Source organism: Diorhabda sublineata, chromosome 10 (genome assembly GCF_026230105.1).
Source record: "Diorhabda sublineata isolate icDioSubl1.1 chromosome 10, icDioSubl1.1, whole genome shotgun sequence".
Taxonomy (NCBI): Eukaryota; Metazoa; Arthropoda; class Insecta; order Coleoptera; family Chrysomelidae; genus Diorhabda; species Diorhabda sublineata.
The window spans coordinates 4,108,274-4,127,086 of record NC_079483.1 but is presented as its reverse complement, the minus strand read 5'-3'; the positions used below and the strand labels follow the sequence as shown (position 1 = coordinate 4,127,086).

General features: G+C 35.2%; 1 protein-coding gene across 1 annotated transcript in view; it reads right to left on the bottom strand.

The window, feature by feature from the left end:
* The window catches only part of LOC130449709 (nuclear hormone receptor FTZ-F1 beta), a 56,565-nt gene that overhangs the window by 26,965 nt on the left and 10,787 nt on the right, over positions 1-18,813 (bottom strand). The window contains exons 2-4 of the mRNA XM_056787673.1: positions 10,235-10,282; positions 1,878-2,127; positions 73-248 (exon numbers count right to left, since the gene is read on the bottom strand). Of these exons, the coding sequence (XP_056643651.1) occupies positions 73-248; positions 1,878-2,004 (303 nt within the window). The 5' untranslated portion in view covers positions 2,005-2,127; positions 10,235-10,282. The remainder of the gene's footprint in view (positions 1-72; positions 249-1,877; positions 2,128-10,234; positions 10,283-18,813) is intronic.

The following is an 18,813-nucleotide window of genomic DNA, read 5'->3' as shown; positions in this document are numbered from 1 at the left end:
AATGTGTGTCCGTGTCCGTCATTTTCCAAGAAATATTTGAAAGATTGAATAAAAATAAGAAGAAAACATTACCTGTGCTGAATTTTCTTCATCCATGCACATCCCGTCTCTTTCTCCATCAGAAAGTTCGCCTTCCCAACTCATCGGCCTCGGAATGTCCTCTCGAGTTTTTTTTGATCTCATATTGACAGATTGGAAATCTATCCTTGCAACTTCGGCATCGGAGCTGTCTAAAACATCTACTATTCCTATTTACAAAAAAAAAAATAATTAAACATTTGCTTCCATCAATTTTTCAGCCAGGGAACGAATACTGATCTACCTTACATTACATCAGCTCAATTTGAATTAAATCAGATCATTTGCAAAAGGAAAATGTATGTCAGGTAAGGTAATTCAATCCAGGAGAGTAGAGAGTGGTACTCCCTGTTGCATAAAGGATGACTGAGAAATTTTTTTACTTATTCTAACTGTATACAGGGTGTCCCACGACGAGTTAAAACTATATGTATATGGCAAATACTTATAGTAAAATCATGAAAATTTCTACGTTTGGGTTTTCGGATACGATCTTTTTAACTAAAATAATTTCAAATATGGCCGACTGTAAATTTGTTATTTTAAATGGAACACCCTGTATATTAATACATTTTTGAAATCTACGTAAAATTTTAGTATACTTTTGTCCAAAAACGTTTTTCGAAAAATGCATACTTTTTGAGTTATTAACTTTTTTGTAAAAAATTTTACAGTTGTAGACCCTTATAAATTATTTTTTTACGAGGATACCCTTAAATATATGAAAATGGTTGGGTTAGGTTGCTTTTAGCAAGGTCAGATGTATTTGAATCTATGTTGAAAAATCTTTCATTTTATACAGGGTGTGTATAAAAGTGTTCAAAGTTCAACTTCATAAATATCAAATTTCTTGATTTTTTTAAATAGAACCACCCGGTTTTTTCTATTTTAATGTATTCAGGGGTAGAAAATAAGGCAAATTCACGTATACTTTCCTATACCTAAACCTTACCGTTATCCAGATATTAAATGTACTCTGTAAATTTTTAGAGATGCAGGTGTGATCTAAATTTTATTCTGACCCTTTGATACAAGCACTAAGAAATGAAAAAGTATTTTTCTTTATCTTGTCAAGATAATTTGTATTTGCCGTATTTTTTACCCCTAAATGCATTAAAACAGAAAAAAAAACGGGTGGTTCTATTTGAAAAAATAAAGAAATTTGATTTTTATGAAGTTAAACTTTGAGCACTTTTTGTACACACCCTGTATAAAACGAAAGATTTTTCAACGTAGATTCAAATACGTCTGATCTTGCTAAAAGCAACCGAATAGAAACCATTTTCATATCTTTAAGGGTATCCTCGTAAAAAAATAATTTATAACGGTTAAATTTTCTACAAAAAAATTAATACCTCAAAAAGTATGCATTAATAGGAAAAAGTTTTCAGATATAAGTATACTAAAATTTTACGTAGATTTCAAAAATGTATTAATATAAAGGGTGTTCCATTTAAAATAACAATGTTACGGTAGAACCGGAAGTCGGCCATCTTTGAAAATATTTTAGTTAAAAAGATCGTATCCGATAATCCAAACGTAGAAATTTTCATGGTTTTACTATAAGTATTTTGCCATATACAGATAGTTTTAATACGTCGCGAGACACCCTGTATAGATATGTTTTGTCTCAATGTTGCATAAAAACAGGCACAATTTGATTATGAACAATAACAGTTTTGGCTGTCAATTTTCACTTTTTTTAAGTAATTTTTTATCAAAAGAGACGATTTTTTAAGAAAAACATACAAAACGGTCATAGAAATGAAAAATTGAAGATATTTATATAAAAATATTACCATTTGAAATCAAGGTTGCTGGATGAGGAGCGCTCCTTGCCCTTTGCGGTGGTTCTCCTGGAGAAGGGTAAGGCTCTACATTGATGGGTGTGACGGAAACGTTAGGGGACCGCATATCGGTGGCCATTTTATTTGGGATCAGCTCACCCCGAGATCCAATGGTACAGCTGATGGTGATGTGGACATCCTACGGTAACAAGGTGGATGAGGTGAATGATACGTAAGCGATGACGGTGTCGGTGGATCAGCACTGAAATAAAAAAATTTTAGTTCGGAATTTCATTGATAGAAACATCAGAAGCAGGAGAGAAATTTTGACATGTGATTATCAATCATGCAGCTAAGTTATTATATTTTCCCCACCAAACATTTCGGCGACAAAATTTTGATAAATGAAAAGTTATTTTATGTTTTATTTATACTAAAAAGAAACTTTAAAATATTCGTAATACAGTGGACCCCCGGTAATCCGGCCCCTGTCTTATCCGGCCCATGTATTGATTATTTGTTTGACAATCTTCGCTAATGCATGATTGAACAAGTTATAAACTTGTACGCACTACCACTAGCTATTGTGCTCGACGCGTAGGGTATTGTTTTGATTCTGATTGCTTAGCTTGAATTTGACTGCATACGAAGATAGCGGTGCGGTCTAGCGTGTGTTCATTGTTTACTGTTTATTTATTGTGTATTACGTATTCGTACCTAGTAATGTTGTCACAAGCCCAGAAGCGAAAGCACAAAACACTGACAATTGAAGAAAAATGTGATATTTTAGACCGCCTAAATCGTAACGAATCTTTTAGTAGTTTAGCAAGTGAATACGGCGAAGGCCGATCTACAATTTATGACAGCAAGAACGCTGAACATCCAGAAGTGGAAGAAGCTTTATACATGTGGTTTCTTCAGGAAAGGAATAGGTATGCGTCCATTTCGGGACTATGAAAGTTAAATATTTTTATAAGGAAATAATAATAAAAAATGATTTTGTGGCTAGTAAGCGATGGCTAGAACGTCATGGCATACGTTTAATGACTATTACAGGAGAGAAACTTTCTAATGATACCACCTGCATAGAGCCATTTAAACTAATATTTTTGCAAAGGATGAAAGATTTAAATCTTAACCCGTCACAGGTGTTCAATGCAGACGAATCAATGCTTTTTTAGTGTGTGATACCTAACAAAACTTTTGTTAGGTATCAGGATTGCAACCACAATTCCGCAAGTGACAGCACAAGATGCAATTAACGTCGGTTTGCAAAGGGCTGAAGAGAATGGTGCATCTTACAACGAACTTCTACTTTTGAGAAGACTGGGGGATAAAGCGTCCATCTCGCGTTTGCGAGAAAATTGATCAATATTTTCTTGCTTCATAAATTGATTGATTCATAATTTTTGATTATCTTAGTACATATGTACATTTGTTTGTACACAATTACATAATTCTTAATCTAAAGTTATTACAAATTTTTTTGTAAGTTTATAGCATTAATGACGTTAATTTTATAATAAAATGCAAGCAATTATTTGTACTTCAGAGTACACATACATATATGTATAACATATAGAATCTTATCATTGGATCTGTAATTTGTCGGATTATAAGGTACTCTTTTGTAAAAAATCCCGGACTATTGGGGGTCTTCGGCAGTACTCTATAATCCGACAAATTCGATAATCCGACACTGCCCCGCAAAATGTTTGTCATATTGGCAAACGGAGCCTCGAAACGGTGTTTAACAAAGCAAAAATGTTTAAATTTTGTCGGTGCAACAAGTTAAAATTACAGGAACCGGCTGGTTTGTTTGTTATTCTTCAATTGTAAATTATTTCTTCAGTGTTTATGATTGTAGTTTAGTCCCAGTTAGCCCTGTGAAACGCAACATGGTGATCAATATTTTACGGACCAAGACAACTTTTGTAAAATTCGTTTTCGTTCTCGCAAATTCAGACCTATTAAGTTTCAAAATGGGTAATACCAAGGAACTGTCTGTTGAACTTCGTACTTTAATCGCAAAAGTAACCTCAACGTACCGTGTACTACAACGTCAAAAAATATGCATCCACCAGCAGTTTGAGCGATAGAAAACCTTCAAGGTGGCCCCAAAAAAAGATAATCGCTGAAGATGAATGTATTACATTGATCAGTAAAAATGATCGACGATTCACGAACCCAGAGGTAGTAGCTCAGATCAAAGAATCTAGGGATCTGCCTTTCAGTACTTCTACAGTGAAAAAGAAATTGAGAGAAGCTGATCTTTTTGGAAAGGACGCAGTGAAGAAACCTCTCTTAAGACATCAAAGTAAAATTAAGACCTTGCAGTGAGCTGAAAATGCATGAAGAGTGGGAGAGAGTTTTATGGAGTGATGAGTCAAAGTATGAGGTTTTTTGGGCCTAAGAGTAGAGTTTGTGCGAAGGTCAAAGGAAGAACGGATGAGAGACTCATGTGTAATCTACTATATAAAAATAAGTCGGGTTTTCCTTCCTGACGCTATAACTCCAGAACGCACGAACCGATTTCCACGGTTTAGAGAAAAGAAAATTCAGGAAAAATTTCAACAGAAAAGCGGGAAAATCTTTTTTCACATACAGCGCTATCTCTGATACATAGCATGTACTACAAACCAATATTTTAGGTAGATGGCGCCGGTGCGTGATACATTGTTTGACAGCTACTCATTGTTCTCTGCTCAGTTAATTTTATGCGACAAACCGGTATTGTGTTCATTGTGAAATTGTGAAAAAAAAGTCAAAAAAATAAGTTATTCGTTTCCTAACATTTCAATTGGAAACCATCAAATCAATCACGTGTATTGTGCAAATTTTTATTCAATTTCAATAGCAGGCATTTGTCTTTAAGGTGGTAAGTTGAACTGTGTAAATTATGTGGATTGTGCATTTGAGGTTAAATTCAGTCCATAGTCCAAAATGCCTAGAGATGCGAACATCGGCCGCCGCACAAGACATGCAAGCCAGCAACAAGTGTATTCACAGAACTTAAGCGAAGAAAGACAAAATATAATAATATAATTCCAATATGATCCCACTGCGAACTACAGTGATGATGAAAATTTAGATATTGGACCAATGACGACTTAACGCAAGTTCAAAAGAGGAAAGGCTGGATTGTGCTGCGCAAGTGGAAAAGTCAAATTGGATCCGACAGCCACTGAAACCGACTATAAAACACGGCGGAGGCTCGATGATGTTTTGGAGGAAGGGCAACTAGAAACCTATTAAAAATTGTAGTCATTTTTAAAAAAGAAGAAATATTCAAAGTGTGAAGTTCATTTTGAATTTGACTTATTGTTGAATGTCAAAAAGAAAGCAGTTTTATTGAATAAATGTTTTACTTGGGCCTTGGTACAAGGTGTCCAGAAAGGGTATCGGGTATTTGTAAGTTCAAGTAAACAAAAAATATTTATAAGCAATAAAAACTTTTATTGTTTATTGATACCATATGATGACCGTTACGTTGCTGGCACTCTTCTAAACGGCAACGAAGATTGGCAATAACACGTCGACACAAAGCTCTTGATATTGCTGCCATTTCTGACCTGATATTTTCCTTCGATTGGATTAGGTTCGTTGGATTATTTTGATAAATCTTACTTTTAAGGTATCCCCATACAAAATAGTCAAGCGGGCTAAGGTCGGGGCTTCTGGGAAGCTAGTTGAAGTTACCCCTTCGCGAAATGACTTTATTAGGGAATAATTCATTCACAATCGAGTCATTTAAGGTATGGCAAATGGCCCCATCTTACTGGATCCACGTTCTTGAGTTGAAACCTGCAAACTCCTGCAACTCTGGGACCTAACCTAACTAAAAAATTTCGCAACATATCGTAGTTACGGTCATGAAAATAATGACCAATAATTCCTTTAGCAGACATAGCGGCCCAAACAACGACCTTTGGGCTGTGTAGGGCTCGTTCATACTTTCGTCTCGGATTCTCGACTGCCCAGTACCGACAAATCTGCTTATTAACATGACCATTCACGTGAAAATTTGCTTCGTCTCTGAACAGTATGTTTTCAAAGTTGTTAAGTCGCTGCATCATTTCAGTCGATTAGCATAATCCGAATCCTTCAATTCTTGAACCAATTGAATTTTATAAGTTTTTAAATGCAAATATTCCTTCAAAATCAAATGTAAGGACGATTTTTTGAGGGCGACCAGAGTTTTGAATTTTAACTGTCGCACCTGTATAGAACATCCCGATCCATTTCCTAATGCTATCGTTACTTGGCGCGTGGCATGTACGATATTCCGTACGATACAGACGTTGAGCACTCACTATTGAATCATCGTTACGATAATACGCTCGTACTGTTCCATCGTGACTAAAACTCCACAAAATGGCCACGAACCCCTCCCAGCTCCCTTTCGTCGCTCCGTTTCGAATGTGGCGCGGAAACAAATACCCGATACTCTTTTTGGACACCTTGTATATAATTTGACATAAAAATTACTGGAAAAAGCATCAGATCAGTAGAAAATTTATCTTCCAGCATGATAACGATCCCTAGCATTCCTTAAATCTCTGCAAAGAGTATTTGAAATATTTGGAAACTGAGGATATACTGAAAGTATTGTTTTAACCGTCACAGTCGCCTGACCTCAACCCGATTGATTTGTTGTGGGAGAAATTGGACAGGGCAGTCAGAAAGCAGCATCCTAACTCCACTTCACATTTTTAGAATATCCTAAAGCAAATATACGACGATTATTTGTCAAAATTGTGCACCGAAAAGCAAAACTGCTATATAAAAAGGCTTATTAGGAATCTTGTATCCTTTGAATACTATTCAATGGGAAACATAGAGAGGCGAAATCAGTTGAACGGTTTCGAAGTAGTTGGATCTCTTCAGAAGGGTGTAATATTCGATCTGAAGCTTCGTACTTCGTGTAAGTATTCTCGCATTCAGGTTTGTACGAGCAGGGTCCTAGAAATACCTGGCCTGACCTAGAGATGACGGTAATTGCTTTAAAATACCACAGTATTAGAAAGTACATAATCTATACAGCATGTGGTTCAAGTTTGAAGACGCCACATTGTTTAGTATTTGTTAGGTAGCCATCAATAGTTAACGTTTTCAGTGAATTTGTCCAAAAGGAAAAAATTGGTCATCGTTATGTGATACAATCCTTTTTTTATCAATAGTAAAATAATGGGTAGCAGATTTTAAAAGAGGCCGTACGATCTGCGAGGATCAGCATTGCAGTGGTCGACCAAATAAGGTGACGACTCCAGAAATGTTGAAGAAAATTCACAAAACGGTACTGGATGATTGTCAACTGAAAGTGCGCTAGCTAGTAGACATAGTAGGTATTATAAAAAGTGCGTAACATCGCATATTAACTGAAAATTGGACAAGAGAAAGCTGTGCTCAAGATGGGTGCCGCGTTTGCTCACAATGGTTCAAATACAGCATCGCGAAGATGTTTCCATCGAGCGTTTGACAATGTTTCACAGAAATAAAGGGGAATTTTTGCGCCATGGATGAAACTTGGGTTCACCACTTCACCACTTAAACAAAAAAACAATAAAAACAATGGACTGAAAAGTGAGAACCGGCTTCAAATAAAGCAAAGATCGTTCCATCTGCAGGCAAGGTCATGGTGTCTGTTTTTTGGAAAGCACGTCGTTGACTATCTTAAAAAAAACTATCAACAGCGATTATTGTACGAAGAAATGAATAATACGGCCGCATTTCGCTGTGTCATCAAAACAATGGACTAGCTCACCCATCCGTTATTGCAATGGCCAATATTGACTTGAAAAAATGGATAGGTGGTCAAAGATTTTCTAGCAATGAAGAGGTGGTGTCGGCAGTTAATTGCTATTTTGAGGAACTTGACGATTAATATCATAAAAAGGGTCTCGAGTTTATTGAACAACGCTGGAGCTAAAAGGAGATTACATTGAATAATAAATATATTTTTTTCCAAATTTTTTGTGTTTTTTTTTAGGACCAGGTACTTCTGGGACCATCCTCGTACTCCATATTCATTAATATGAAATAAAATCAAGGTGATACGTATTATTCTTCAAAGAACGATAAGACCTATGTTTAGGTCAGTAAAAACTGTAAAAAATATTTCAAACACACCTCGTATTTCCAAGAAATTCTATGTTAAATAGTAATATGAGTTGGTCTCGACTGAATTACATTAAAATAATTCTTTGAATATATTAAGACCACCCACATTAAGGCAATATCAAACTAATAATTATCATAACTCTTAAGATAATTTACAGTGAATAATTGGAAATGAAACTAATAAAAAAAAAAAAGAAACCCGATCACCTTGTATGCACGGCTGAAGAATTGAATCATCGGAACGTGTCATACCTCTAACGTTGATGAGGTAGTTTTTTTGAGCATTTTTTTATGGTGAATGATTAATGGTGTACATATACGGCTGATGTATTTCTGACGAATTCTTTATTTGTAAATTCGTTATTTCCTGGCTAGCCTTTTTTCTACAGGGATCGGCTATAAGGAAAAGATCAATACCAACAATTCAACATTGGGTGTTAAGGATACCATGTATAGACTTTAAGGAGGTCAGTACATGTAAAGATCAAATAGGATGCACATTTTTATACGTTGCATGAAGGTTCTCTAAATCAACCTGAAAAAGTCTGAATTTATCAGTATAAGACCGAAAATATATTTTCGGATGTGTTGTGATGCTTTACTTTCTTTTACAACCTTCGGACACAGTAGAGATTTTTTGAAGGTTTCTTTTCAGAAATATTAAATAAATTTATATAAATGGCGCAACACCAATGTGTGAAATGGAAAACTTGCCTAACAAATCGGGTAATTGTTAATAATATAAAGAAAAGATTTTATGTACTTTCAAAGATAATGTATTTTTAAAGATATATTCAAAATTTCGAGTCAATCGGTTAGAAATTGTCTGAGTTATGAGTGCAGTCAAACTAAAAAATGCAGTTTTGAGATAAACGCGATTAAAGTTTTGAGTAGTATAAAATCGTGAATCATTTTGCAATACCCACTCTTAATCTGCGATACCGTAAACCGAGTTCCTAGAGGACGATTTAAAATAAAAAAATTAATATCGATTTTTCGAAAATTCTAGGATGGCCTAATGCATTAATAATTTTATCTTTATTTATAATAAATAAATATGGAGTGCGATAAATATGAAATTAGTGCACAGTTGAGACATTTGTGGCAACCAAAGTTTAAAACCAAGAAAATCGGTGGTTTTGAGCTTCTTCCGCATCCAACATTTAGTCCGGACCTCGCATCGTCAGATGATTATTGCTTGTGGGAAAAAAATTGAATCCAAATATGTTGAATAACCGTTAACAATAACGGTTTGAAGGCACACATCCCTGAGCAGTGAATCGGTGACTCCAAACCCGCAATATTAAATAATGGAGTCACAGACGGCTCCTGGAGAAATGGTTTGGCCGGAGTAGGCTTCTGCGGAGGACACCCCATAATAAGCGAATCTGGCTTGAGGTGCACGTTACCGTCTTCCAAGCAGAGCTGTGATGGAATGCGGACGCGTCATACTCAATCGACGCCACAGGAACACAATAAGCTCAATCTGCTCAAATAGTAGAGCTACTATACAAGCCATAACGTCTGATAAGGTATACTCTAGCCTAGTTCTGAGTGTAAGAAAGTTTTATAAAATCTGGTGAGTGATGGCAGACTCACTCGCCAGACTGGGATCGGCGAACCCATTCTTGGTGTAGCTAAAAGTGTTGATATCGCGCAAGGCAGGCTCGGTAGAGATGAATAGAGAGAAAGATACTTGGCATGAGACAAGCAACGGCACACATAGATGAACCTTGTGGAACTCACATCAAACAATATTTCTCCAACTAAGTAGGCGCTAAATCCGACTAGTGCCTTTCAACCAGACACGATCTTCACACCATAGGCATCACGGGTAATCCGGAGAGTCGCTGGTGGATGGTCGAGAATAAAACTGTAGACCACGTATTCTGTAACTGTTCGGTAATCACACGAACGCGGTTCGAATACTTGGCCAAGCTTCACAGTTTGTCTATATATATATATATATATATATATATATATATATATATATATATATATATATATATATATATATATATATATATATATATATATATATATAATGTTCAAGCCAAAGCGCCTTATCAGCTTCTCAGAGGACATCGGACTTTGGTAATGTCAAGCCCATCTGAAGGCCTATGTGCTCAACGGCTACTATGAATTAGGAACAATGGTCAATAAAAAAACGTCATTAGCAAACTTACGAAAGGAAAACAATTAAACAGGGATTGCTGGAAAGTTAAGCAAATAAAGAAAAACGTACTTACTTAGACCGTATTTCAGGGTACATAAGGCGAGTGACTCCTACGCACTAACTGAAAAGTAGAAAAAAAAATAACATTAACACGTAAACTGCCGTGGGGGATCAACCTTATCCCCCATTTTGCTAACAAAATTAAATTCAATATGGCCATGGAGGATCGACATTATCCGACATGTTTTAGGTATATTTGGTTTAGGAATTAGATGTCACATATTTTTAAATGGATAAATAATAGATCCGTAATTAATTTTTGAAAGTATATTTATTTAGAATGAATGCAACATCAAAATCTAGGAAACATTTCAAATATAAACTTTGTTGACATCCAAGAGAACATTTATTTGGAATACGCAATGTGAAAATCGTTTTATTGGCAAATATTACAGCTAAATTTAGTTAGTGTTGTATTTTTCGCGACCAGATTCTATTGAAATTTTAGCATCTGCTATATGATCTTTTCTTCTCGTAGTCTTCTCTCCCTTGATAACTTCTTCTCAGAAATTGGTAATGTACATTTTGTTTCGAGTAACTTGGTGATATAAGACGTAGGCATTAACTAATGCCGATCCAACAACCAACTCTATAGCTAATTTTTGGTACCACTTAACTCTGCGGTGCAATGATGAATTGTAGGATTCCATTTGGTCGGATAAATCAATATAAGCCTTATGTTTATTGTTCTCAATAACACTTTTTGGTTTTGTTGTTTCTCCTGATCTTTTCTTTAGAGTAACCATTTAGGGAACAAATTTTGTATTTAGCATAAGAACGTCTCTTTTGTCTTTCCGTTTTTCTAAAAAAATTCCGTTATTACTCTCTTCAGTAATGTGTTCTCCTCGTTTCAGATTTTCCTGGGTAATAATTTTTGAGTTGTTCTTTCTGTTGCTCCAATAAGTAGGTTTTGTTTAGAGTAATGCCTTTGCTAACTCTACTGATGTATAGTAGTTATCAACAACAATTGTTCTACCTTGATTTAGTAAGTTAACGGTTAATTTCAAGACGACGTTTGTTTGACTTGGATTTCTTTCTTGTCCGCAGTAAATGGAAAGACCATTTTCCAAACATAGCATGAAAAGTTTTATTCCAAATTTATGGCGCTTGTTGGAAATATATTGCTTAAATTTTAACCCACCTTTGAAAAGCACTAAGGTTTCATCTATACATATAAATTCGCCTGGAACAATTAGGACTTGAAAGAATTCTAGAAGCTTTACCACGAGTGGAGTTATTTTGTACAATCTGTCACTTTCTGGAGCATTTTGGTTATTTGTATGCCATGTCTTAATAGATTATGGAAGGCATTTGAACCAAACCCATTAGCATAATACACCCAAGAAATTTTTCCATTTTTTCACGACTGGTTTCCTTCCAATATTGAATACGAGCTCTTTTATTGTTCGGCGTCTAAATTAGTTTGTTCCACAAAGAAATCAAATAGTTCGTTAGTACACATCATTTTGTAAAAATAATACGGCGATTTTTCATAAAACTCGTAATAAGAAGCACAAATTCCTGAATTTTTTACGGTGTAAGTAAATTTATTCAAGTTTTCTCCTGTAACAGGCTACCAAATAATATTTGTCGGAACTTCTCCTTCGTCTGCGTTTTCTTCAGTGTAGTTAAGATTTTTTCGTATAATTTCTTCTGTAATATCATCTACATTGTCAGTTTCAGCTGGTGGTGGAAGTGATTGAGAATTATAAGCGGAACTGGATACTTCTGGAAAAACTACACGTTTTGCTGAAGTACTTGGAACACTCACTGTTTGAACTGAAACTCTCCGTGAAACGGAAAGTCTTATTTTCTTCTTTGGACTTTCGGGATCCTCTTCCGAACTAAATAATTCACTATCCGATGGATCATAATCACTCACATCCGGCGAAAAATCGTCTTCACTAGCTGACAAAACATCTTCCCATCATTTTTTCAACTTCTTTTACTCTTTCTCGTAACTTCCCATTCTGAACACAATACAGAATCCAAATCACGTCAATACAAATCCTAAACTGCAATCGCTGGCAAGGAACGTAAACGACGTAAATTCCACCAAGTCAGAATAAATACTAAGCGACAAAGGCGCCAAACACCACAGAAATCGACAAGAATGCGCGTCGGTTGGCTCCAACCCCTGCTGCCCAGCCCCTTCCTACCTCCCCCAATGGCTTATAAAGCATATCAGTCGCTTCAGGTCGTGGGGGATCAATGCAATTCGACGATGAAAAAGGCTGTTATTTTGGAAAATAACTTGAATATTTCACTGTATTCAATATGATGAATTGTTACTATGGATTCAAACAACGAATTTTCAAAATAAGTAAGAGCTAACTGAAATGTCTTCAGATCGGAAATCAGACATTCCATTTGAAGTAATAAAGTTTGCAAATACTGCAGTGGGTAGTTTAATACTTAAAAAATAAAAAAGTAGATAAGCCATGGCCTATCAAAAATTCTAGAATGATTGTTAAACTTTATCTATTCTTACTTGAAGCTCTATAAAAAGTATGGAAGAGTTGTGACCGTAAAACCAATATACCTCGGCGAGTTGATTAACCAACCAAAGTTCAAAGCACCCGTGACAGCAAGTTACACTGTTATAATGAAGGGAAAGATACAGTTAATGAGCGACCAGTGGAGCGTTGGTTTAATCGTTCTAATAGCGATGATCGCTCGCACTGAAGTCGTCCAACTGCGTGGGATATTGAGTTTACAAGGGAAGCAGTAGACAACCAATCTAATACCAGCACTCGCCGATTATCGAACTCTCTCGAGTTGTTCATTAATTATATTTAATGATGGTCCCTAGCCCTGCTGTCCAATAGAGAGTAATTGGTAAATTCACCTCGTGAATCCAAGAGTAAACCGATGACTTTGAGGTCGCTGTACACTTTCCATGAAGAATGAACAAACTGAACGTCAATCGCGGGAATCATTCTTATTTGATGAGGAAGAAAGTGCTGTATCAATGAGACAAGGCAAAATTGCATGAAAATATGTTAAAGGTTTACTGTTCGTCCAAAGTAAGAGGAAAAGGTAAGCTAAAATTTGAATATTTTCTATTATTTTGTAATTGTTCATACATCATTACATCACTTAATAAGTCGTATGAGTAACAGACAGATGGCGCTTTTCAAAGACATTGTCAAATCCATATGACGTTCATGAAGTACCAATTTTCAAAAGACTGTGTAAAATTTCACATTTCGATTAGTCAGAAAAAGGGACTGTTATTCAAGTAAAGCTACTTTTTTATTTTCAAAACAATTTCGTGTGTTAATTTATCAATGCTTCTTGACCTGTACGAGCCCAGGAATGGCTTGAAAAGAGTTATCCGGACTTTGCTCTATCAAAAAGAACCATTTGTTATTGGTGTGCCAAATTTAAATATGGTCGTACAGACGATGATGGTGAACATTCTGGTCGTCCAATTGAGGTGGTTACTTCAGAAAACATCCAAAAAGTCCACAATCGGTTATACCTAATAGTAAATTAGAATTGTGTGAGATAGCTGAGGCCGTAGAGATATCACAAGGCAGTATGTTTACAATTATGCATCAACATTTGATTATGACAAAGCGGGTGCCGCGTTACTCATAGTCGATCAAAAACAACAACGTGTTGATGATTCAAAGCAGTGTTTGGGCATGTTTACACGTAGTAAAACGGATTTTTTGCATCTATATGTGACAATGGATGAAACATGGATCCATCACTTCACTCCGGAATCAAAACGATCATCATCTGAGTGGACTGCAACCGGTTAACCACGTCGGAATCGTCCAAAATCACAACAGTCAGCTGGGAAGATTATGACTAGTATTACCTCCAAAAGGGATATATTATCAATAGCGAATACTAAATAGAATTGTTGGATCGTTTGAATACAAAAATTAAGGAAAAACGACTACTATTTCACCAAAACAATGCACCGATTCACAATTCGATGGTTAAATTGAACGAATAGCTATTCACTGATCCCAACAACAGCTCAAATGAAGAAGCAATTGCTGAAACTGAAGCCTATTTTGACACAAAAGACGAATCCTTCTACAAGCACGGCATCTAGAAGTTAAAGAAGCGTCGGAATGATTGTATTGCTCTGAAAGGAAACTACATTGAGGGATTAAATCGTTTTTGGCAAAAGAATGTGTTTTTCTTAGTTAGTCACACGTTTTATTGAGTGATGTTAAGTTAACCAAGAGTAATAAAGCGTTTTCACGCCCTCTTTCGCTATTTTTCATTTTATAATAAACCTAAGTAACCTATAATTTTGTCTTGGTCGTTTCTCGACAACTTCTGTTAGCGGTTGTGGAATTTCTACAATAATTTATTTTTTTTAAGGTGTGTATGCAATTGCTCGCCCATGTTTTATATATAAATAATTTCAAAGCATATTACACACATATATGAATGTATAGTATATGCATGGAATGCAGAATCCAATAAGATACTGGGTGTGTACACTTTTACCTGGCCAGGACTTTGATCAAAGTAACTTATTCTATTAATTTCTCTTCAATTTCCAAACAGTGTTAAAATTTGCTCTCAGACGCACATCTTATCTCATTACTCCTCAAATTTTCTGAATCTGGAGGCAGCGTTTTCTAAACAAGTAGGGACGCAAAGTCGGGCGATCGTGGTAGCCATTACTATTACTCCTTTCCGATTAATCCATCCGCCAAGAAATATATCAATAAACTACTGTCTAATTGGAAGAAAGTAATTTTGTGGAGATCTTGCTAAATAAACCTCACAGTCGCATCAATTTGATTTTCCAAATTAGTTGTTATTAAAAGCCATTTTATTTTTTGTGTAGAAGTCATCAGACTGATTTTCCCCGATAAAAAAAAGTTCATTGGCACTATCCTAAAGACGTTTAATTATTTAGATACTGTCACTTCAGGACCACCATTGAATAGAGCAGAAATAGCTCCCTCTGCAGGAAAAAATTAGCGCGCGACGTAGGTGAAGCCTTCAGTGAAGTCAGAGTGGAATTGGACTGCCAGCAGGGGGATCTTCATCTCCGTTAATATTGGAGGAAATAAAAGCAGGCAATAAAGGGATTAAAGGTCTATGACGATGAAATAAGAACTGCGAATTGGGCCATTGGATGCAGCTGGGAGCTCGGTCCTTTTATCATGGAAATGTTGAAGATCAACCTCAAACACAGTCTAATTTCCGCTTTCTTGAGAGAAAAGAGCTGCTAAAAACGACAATGGCTAGAATAAATGACAATAAAAGCGACAAGGTTAACACCGACGGCTGCCAGGGGCCCTTTGGACATCGAGCCTCTGCAGATTAGCTTCAGGTTGTTATGATATTACGTACGGAAGGAACTCATGGCGGAGAAGTTCCTCATAATATCCCCTGACAGGACTAAATGGACGTTGGACCCTTTTGCAACATCGAAATGAGTTTTTGATTATAAAAAATTATTTTTTAATCTAGAATGATAAATATTACAGTTGAATAATTATCAATATATTATGAAACGTTTTTATAATTATACGTCTATTCATTAAGCGTTCTAAGCAAAGTAAAACCGATCTTTCACGATATATCAGTCGAAATGTATTATTTGTTTTACACGGTTTATGAAAATAAAATAAGTTGATAATTTTGTCCGATTATCTTGATCAGGTTTTCAAGATGCAATCTTTTTCACTATTCTTTTCCACTTTTTTTGGTATATTGCTACCGATCCTTTCTACCTCATCTACACTACCGGTAAAACGATTATGTCCACCCTAAAGTTTGCGTGATACAAATTAAAACAATACAAACTTATTTAGTATTTACATTTTGAAGAACATATATAGTAATCATAAAACTATAGTCTGTAACAAGGGCGGATCCAGGGTCTTAACAAAGGGGGGTCATTAGTATTAGGACGAGTCCTTCCCCAAAGACAAGGCATTTTAAGCCTTTTACCCGCAAAATATAAGTTAATTAAGTTTTTATTGACATTCATATTAATTAGTTTATGTCAGATTCTTCTACTTCTTAGCCTTGAATTTCCTGAGCGTTTTATTTTTGTTTTATTAGGTATTGTTTTGAGATTCGAAATATTTGGGGGTATTTGGCTCCCTTTATCCACGGTGTGAAATAATTAGTACTTCTACATATTCCTACTTTCGCCCTTTTATAAGAAACAAAAAACAAAGTTAATTAATCAGAGTTTAGGAGGGGTCATGACCCCCCTGGATCCGCGCTTGGTCTGTAATTGTTATATATTTAAATATTTTATTCATCGATGTAAACCCCCTTTGTTTTTATTATTTCAGGGTACAATTTTGGCATTCTCTGTAACAATATCTATAAACAATCGTCGTCTATTTGGTTTCATTGGTTTTTCAGGATATTCCATGGATGTAAAATAGAAGAAGGACAATGCTTTCCGACTTCCTTGTCCAATTTGTCCCACAACAAATCAATCGGCATGAAGTCGGGCGACTGTGACGGCCATATCTTTTCTTTCAGTATATCCTTCGTTTGCAAAGCTTTTGAATACTCTTTGCACAGCTACGAGAAATTCTTGGGAGCAGACGCTGGCCAGAACATTTTACGTTTTCTTTTGATATTTTCATAGCCTTCTTTTTTCGAAATCCTTTTAATTTTTACTAGTTCCCCAGACGCCCTTCCTCCAAAACATGCCTAAACCATCAACGAGCCTCCGATGTGTTTTACAGTCGCGATTGCACCCAAAAACCTTAAACCTCATGATCTTTGTGTATTATGGGGTCGGCAAAAACTTTTGGTGTAGCTTGATATCCAATTTGATATTGCACTTCTTTTTAGTTCATAGCTTTCTATTTTTTTGTTACTATCTACTTGTGATTTTATTAGTTCCATTATTCATAATCATTTTCAGTAGATAGTCATCACTAGCAATTTTCGCTCGTCTTGCAACTTATTTTACACTATATTCCTTTTCTGACCACTAATCAAGAAATAGTCAATTATTGACGTCTGATTTCGATTGGGTTCCTGTCTGGTAGATTTTGTATTTGTTATTATTACTATTTTTTAATAGTGGATAAACTTAACCCAAATTATCTCGTCACTCCTGATGGGAACTATTAAAGATAAGTCTCTAATTTACCCCCCATTAACGTATCGTCTGGGATTACCTAATTTTCTGTCTTATATTAATTATATAATCATAAATCTACCTATTTAACTTGTACTTACTATTATATTCGTTAAGATTTATTGTAAATTGACCGTCCCCTGACGGGAGTCAACCTCGTAGTTAAGCGATTCCATATGTCACTTAGACACTTGAAATTCCATTAACTTATCAAATTACTTACCCTTATTTTTGTATTGATGTGACTGACCACCATAAATATATTTAGTTATAGCTTTTGTATACAATAGGATTAGTAGTATTTAAGAGACCATAAACACGCATAGAGTGTTCTATATTATCTTGACATCCAACGAGAGCATTAGTCAGATTATTGAAACCACTTTATTTATTTATATTTTATGTTAATAAATAGTTTGTTGAAGTTATGAATTAAGTTATTTTGTATCCACTTTTTAATATAACACAAATTCGGGACGTTATTTTAAATTTGAACCAGGTTATGATAGGTAGATACTTACGAATCAACGGTTATTTTTTTTTTAAAATATCTCTTTGTACAAAACTTTTTGCTATGTACTATCGAAAAGAAATCAGTGAATCACATCACACACGCATATACAAACACGACACACAAACAAAAAGACAAACAGTCCCGAGACATCGGAAAAGAAAACGCCGAAAACACCTCTACACACGAAAGGTCAAGGCCCTTAGGTCACACATACAAGTCAAGGTCACGTCATCACCACCGCTTCGGAATCGTTTTCGGTATAAATGTATAGTTGGAACGAAAAAAAAAAGTGCGTTAATTTTTGTGTACTAGTCGAAAATTGGCATTGCAAAAAATATTGTGTACGATTATTAAATACCGTTTGCTAACTATTTTGTTGAGAAGTCATTGGAAACCGTTGGAATGTACGTTGAGAGAAATTTTACGGAATATTAAATTTTGAGATATTTAACGACGTCAAGTAGTTGAGGATCCGAACTAAAATCGTCCTTCAACGTAGCGTTACAACCAGATGAAAATGATATTTTGTTGAATGAAAGAAGTTTCAACACAAATATCAAAAATTCTAAGCTATTGGGTATTTTCTCAATATTTTACATATTTCTAAAAAATGTGAATAGACAGGGTGTTTCTAACTTCATGCGACAAAATTCAAGGCGATTGCTCGTATAAAATTAAGGTAATTATTTAGAATTTGGGCTCCACGCAAAAATCGCTCCAAGAAAATTGTCACGCATTTATGGTTGTTTCTGAGGGTACAAATAGTAAATTTAATTAATTAATTATTTTAGACATTACATGGTACAACTTACATATGATAAATCAATGAAACCTAACCTAACCTAACCAATTCTAAATAATTATAATTTTGGTTAGGTTAGGTTAGGTTATTTTTATTTATTTTATTTTGTATTAGATTTCGTATTTCAGGCTATGCAAATATGATTAATCAGTGTACTAATCATTGGTTACATAGGCCTTT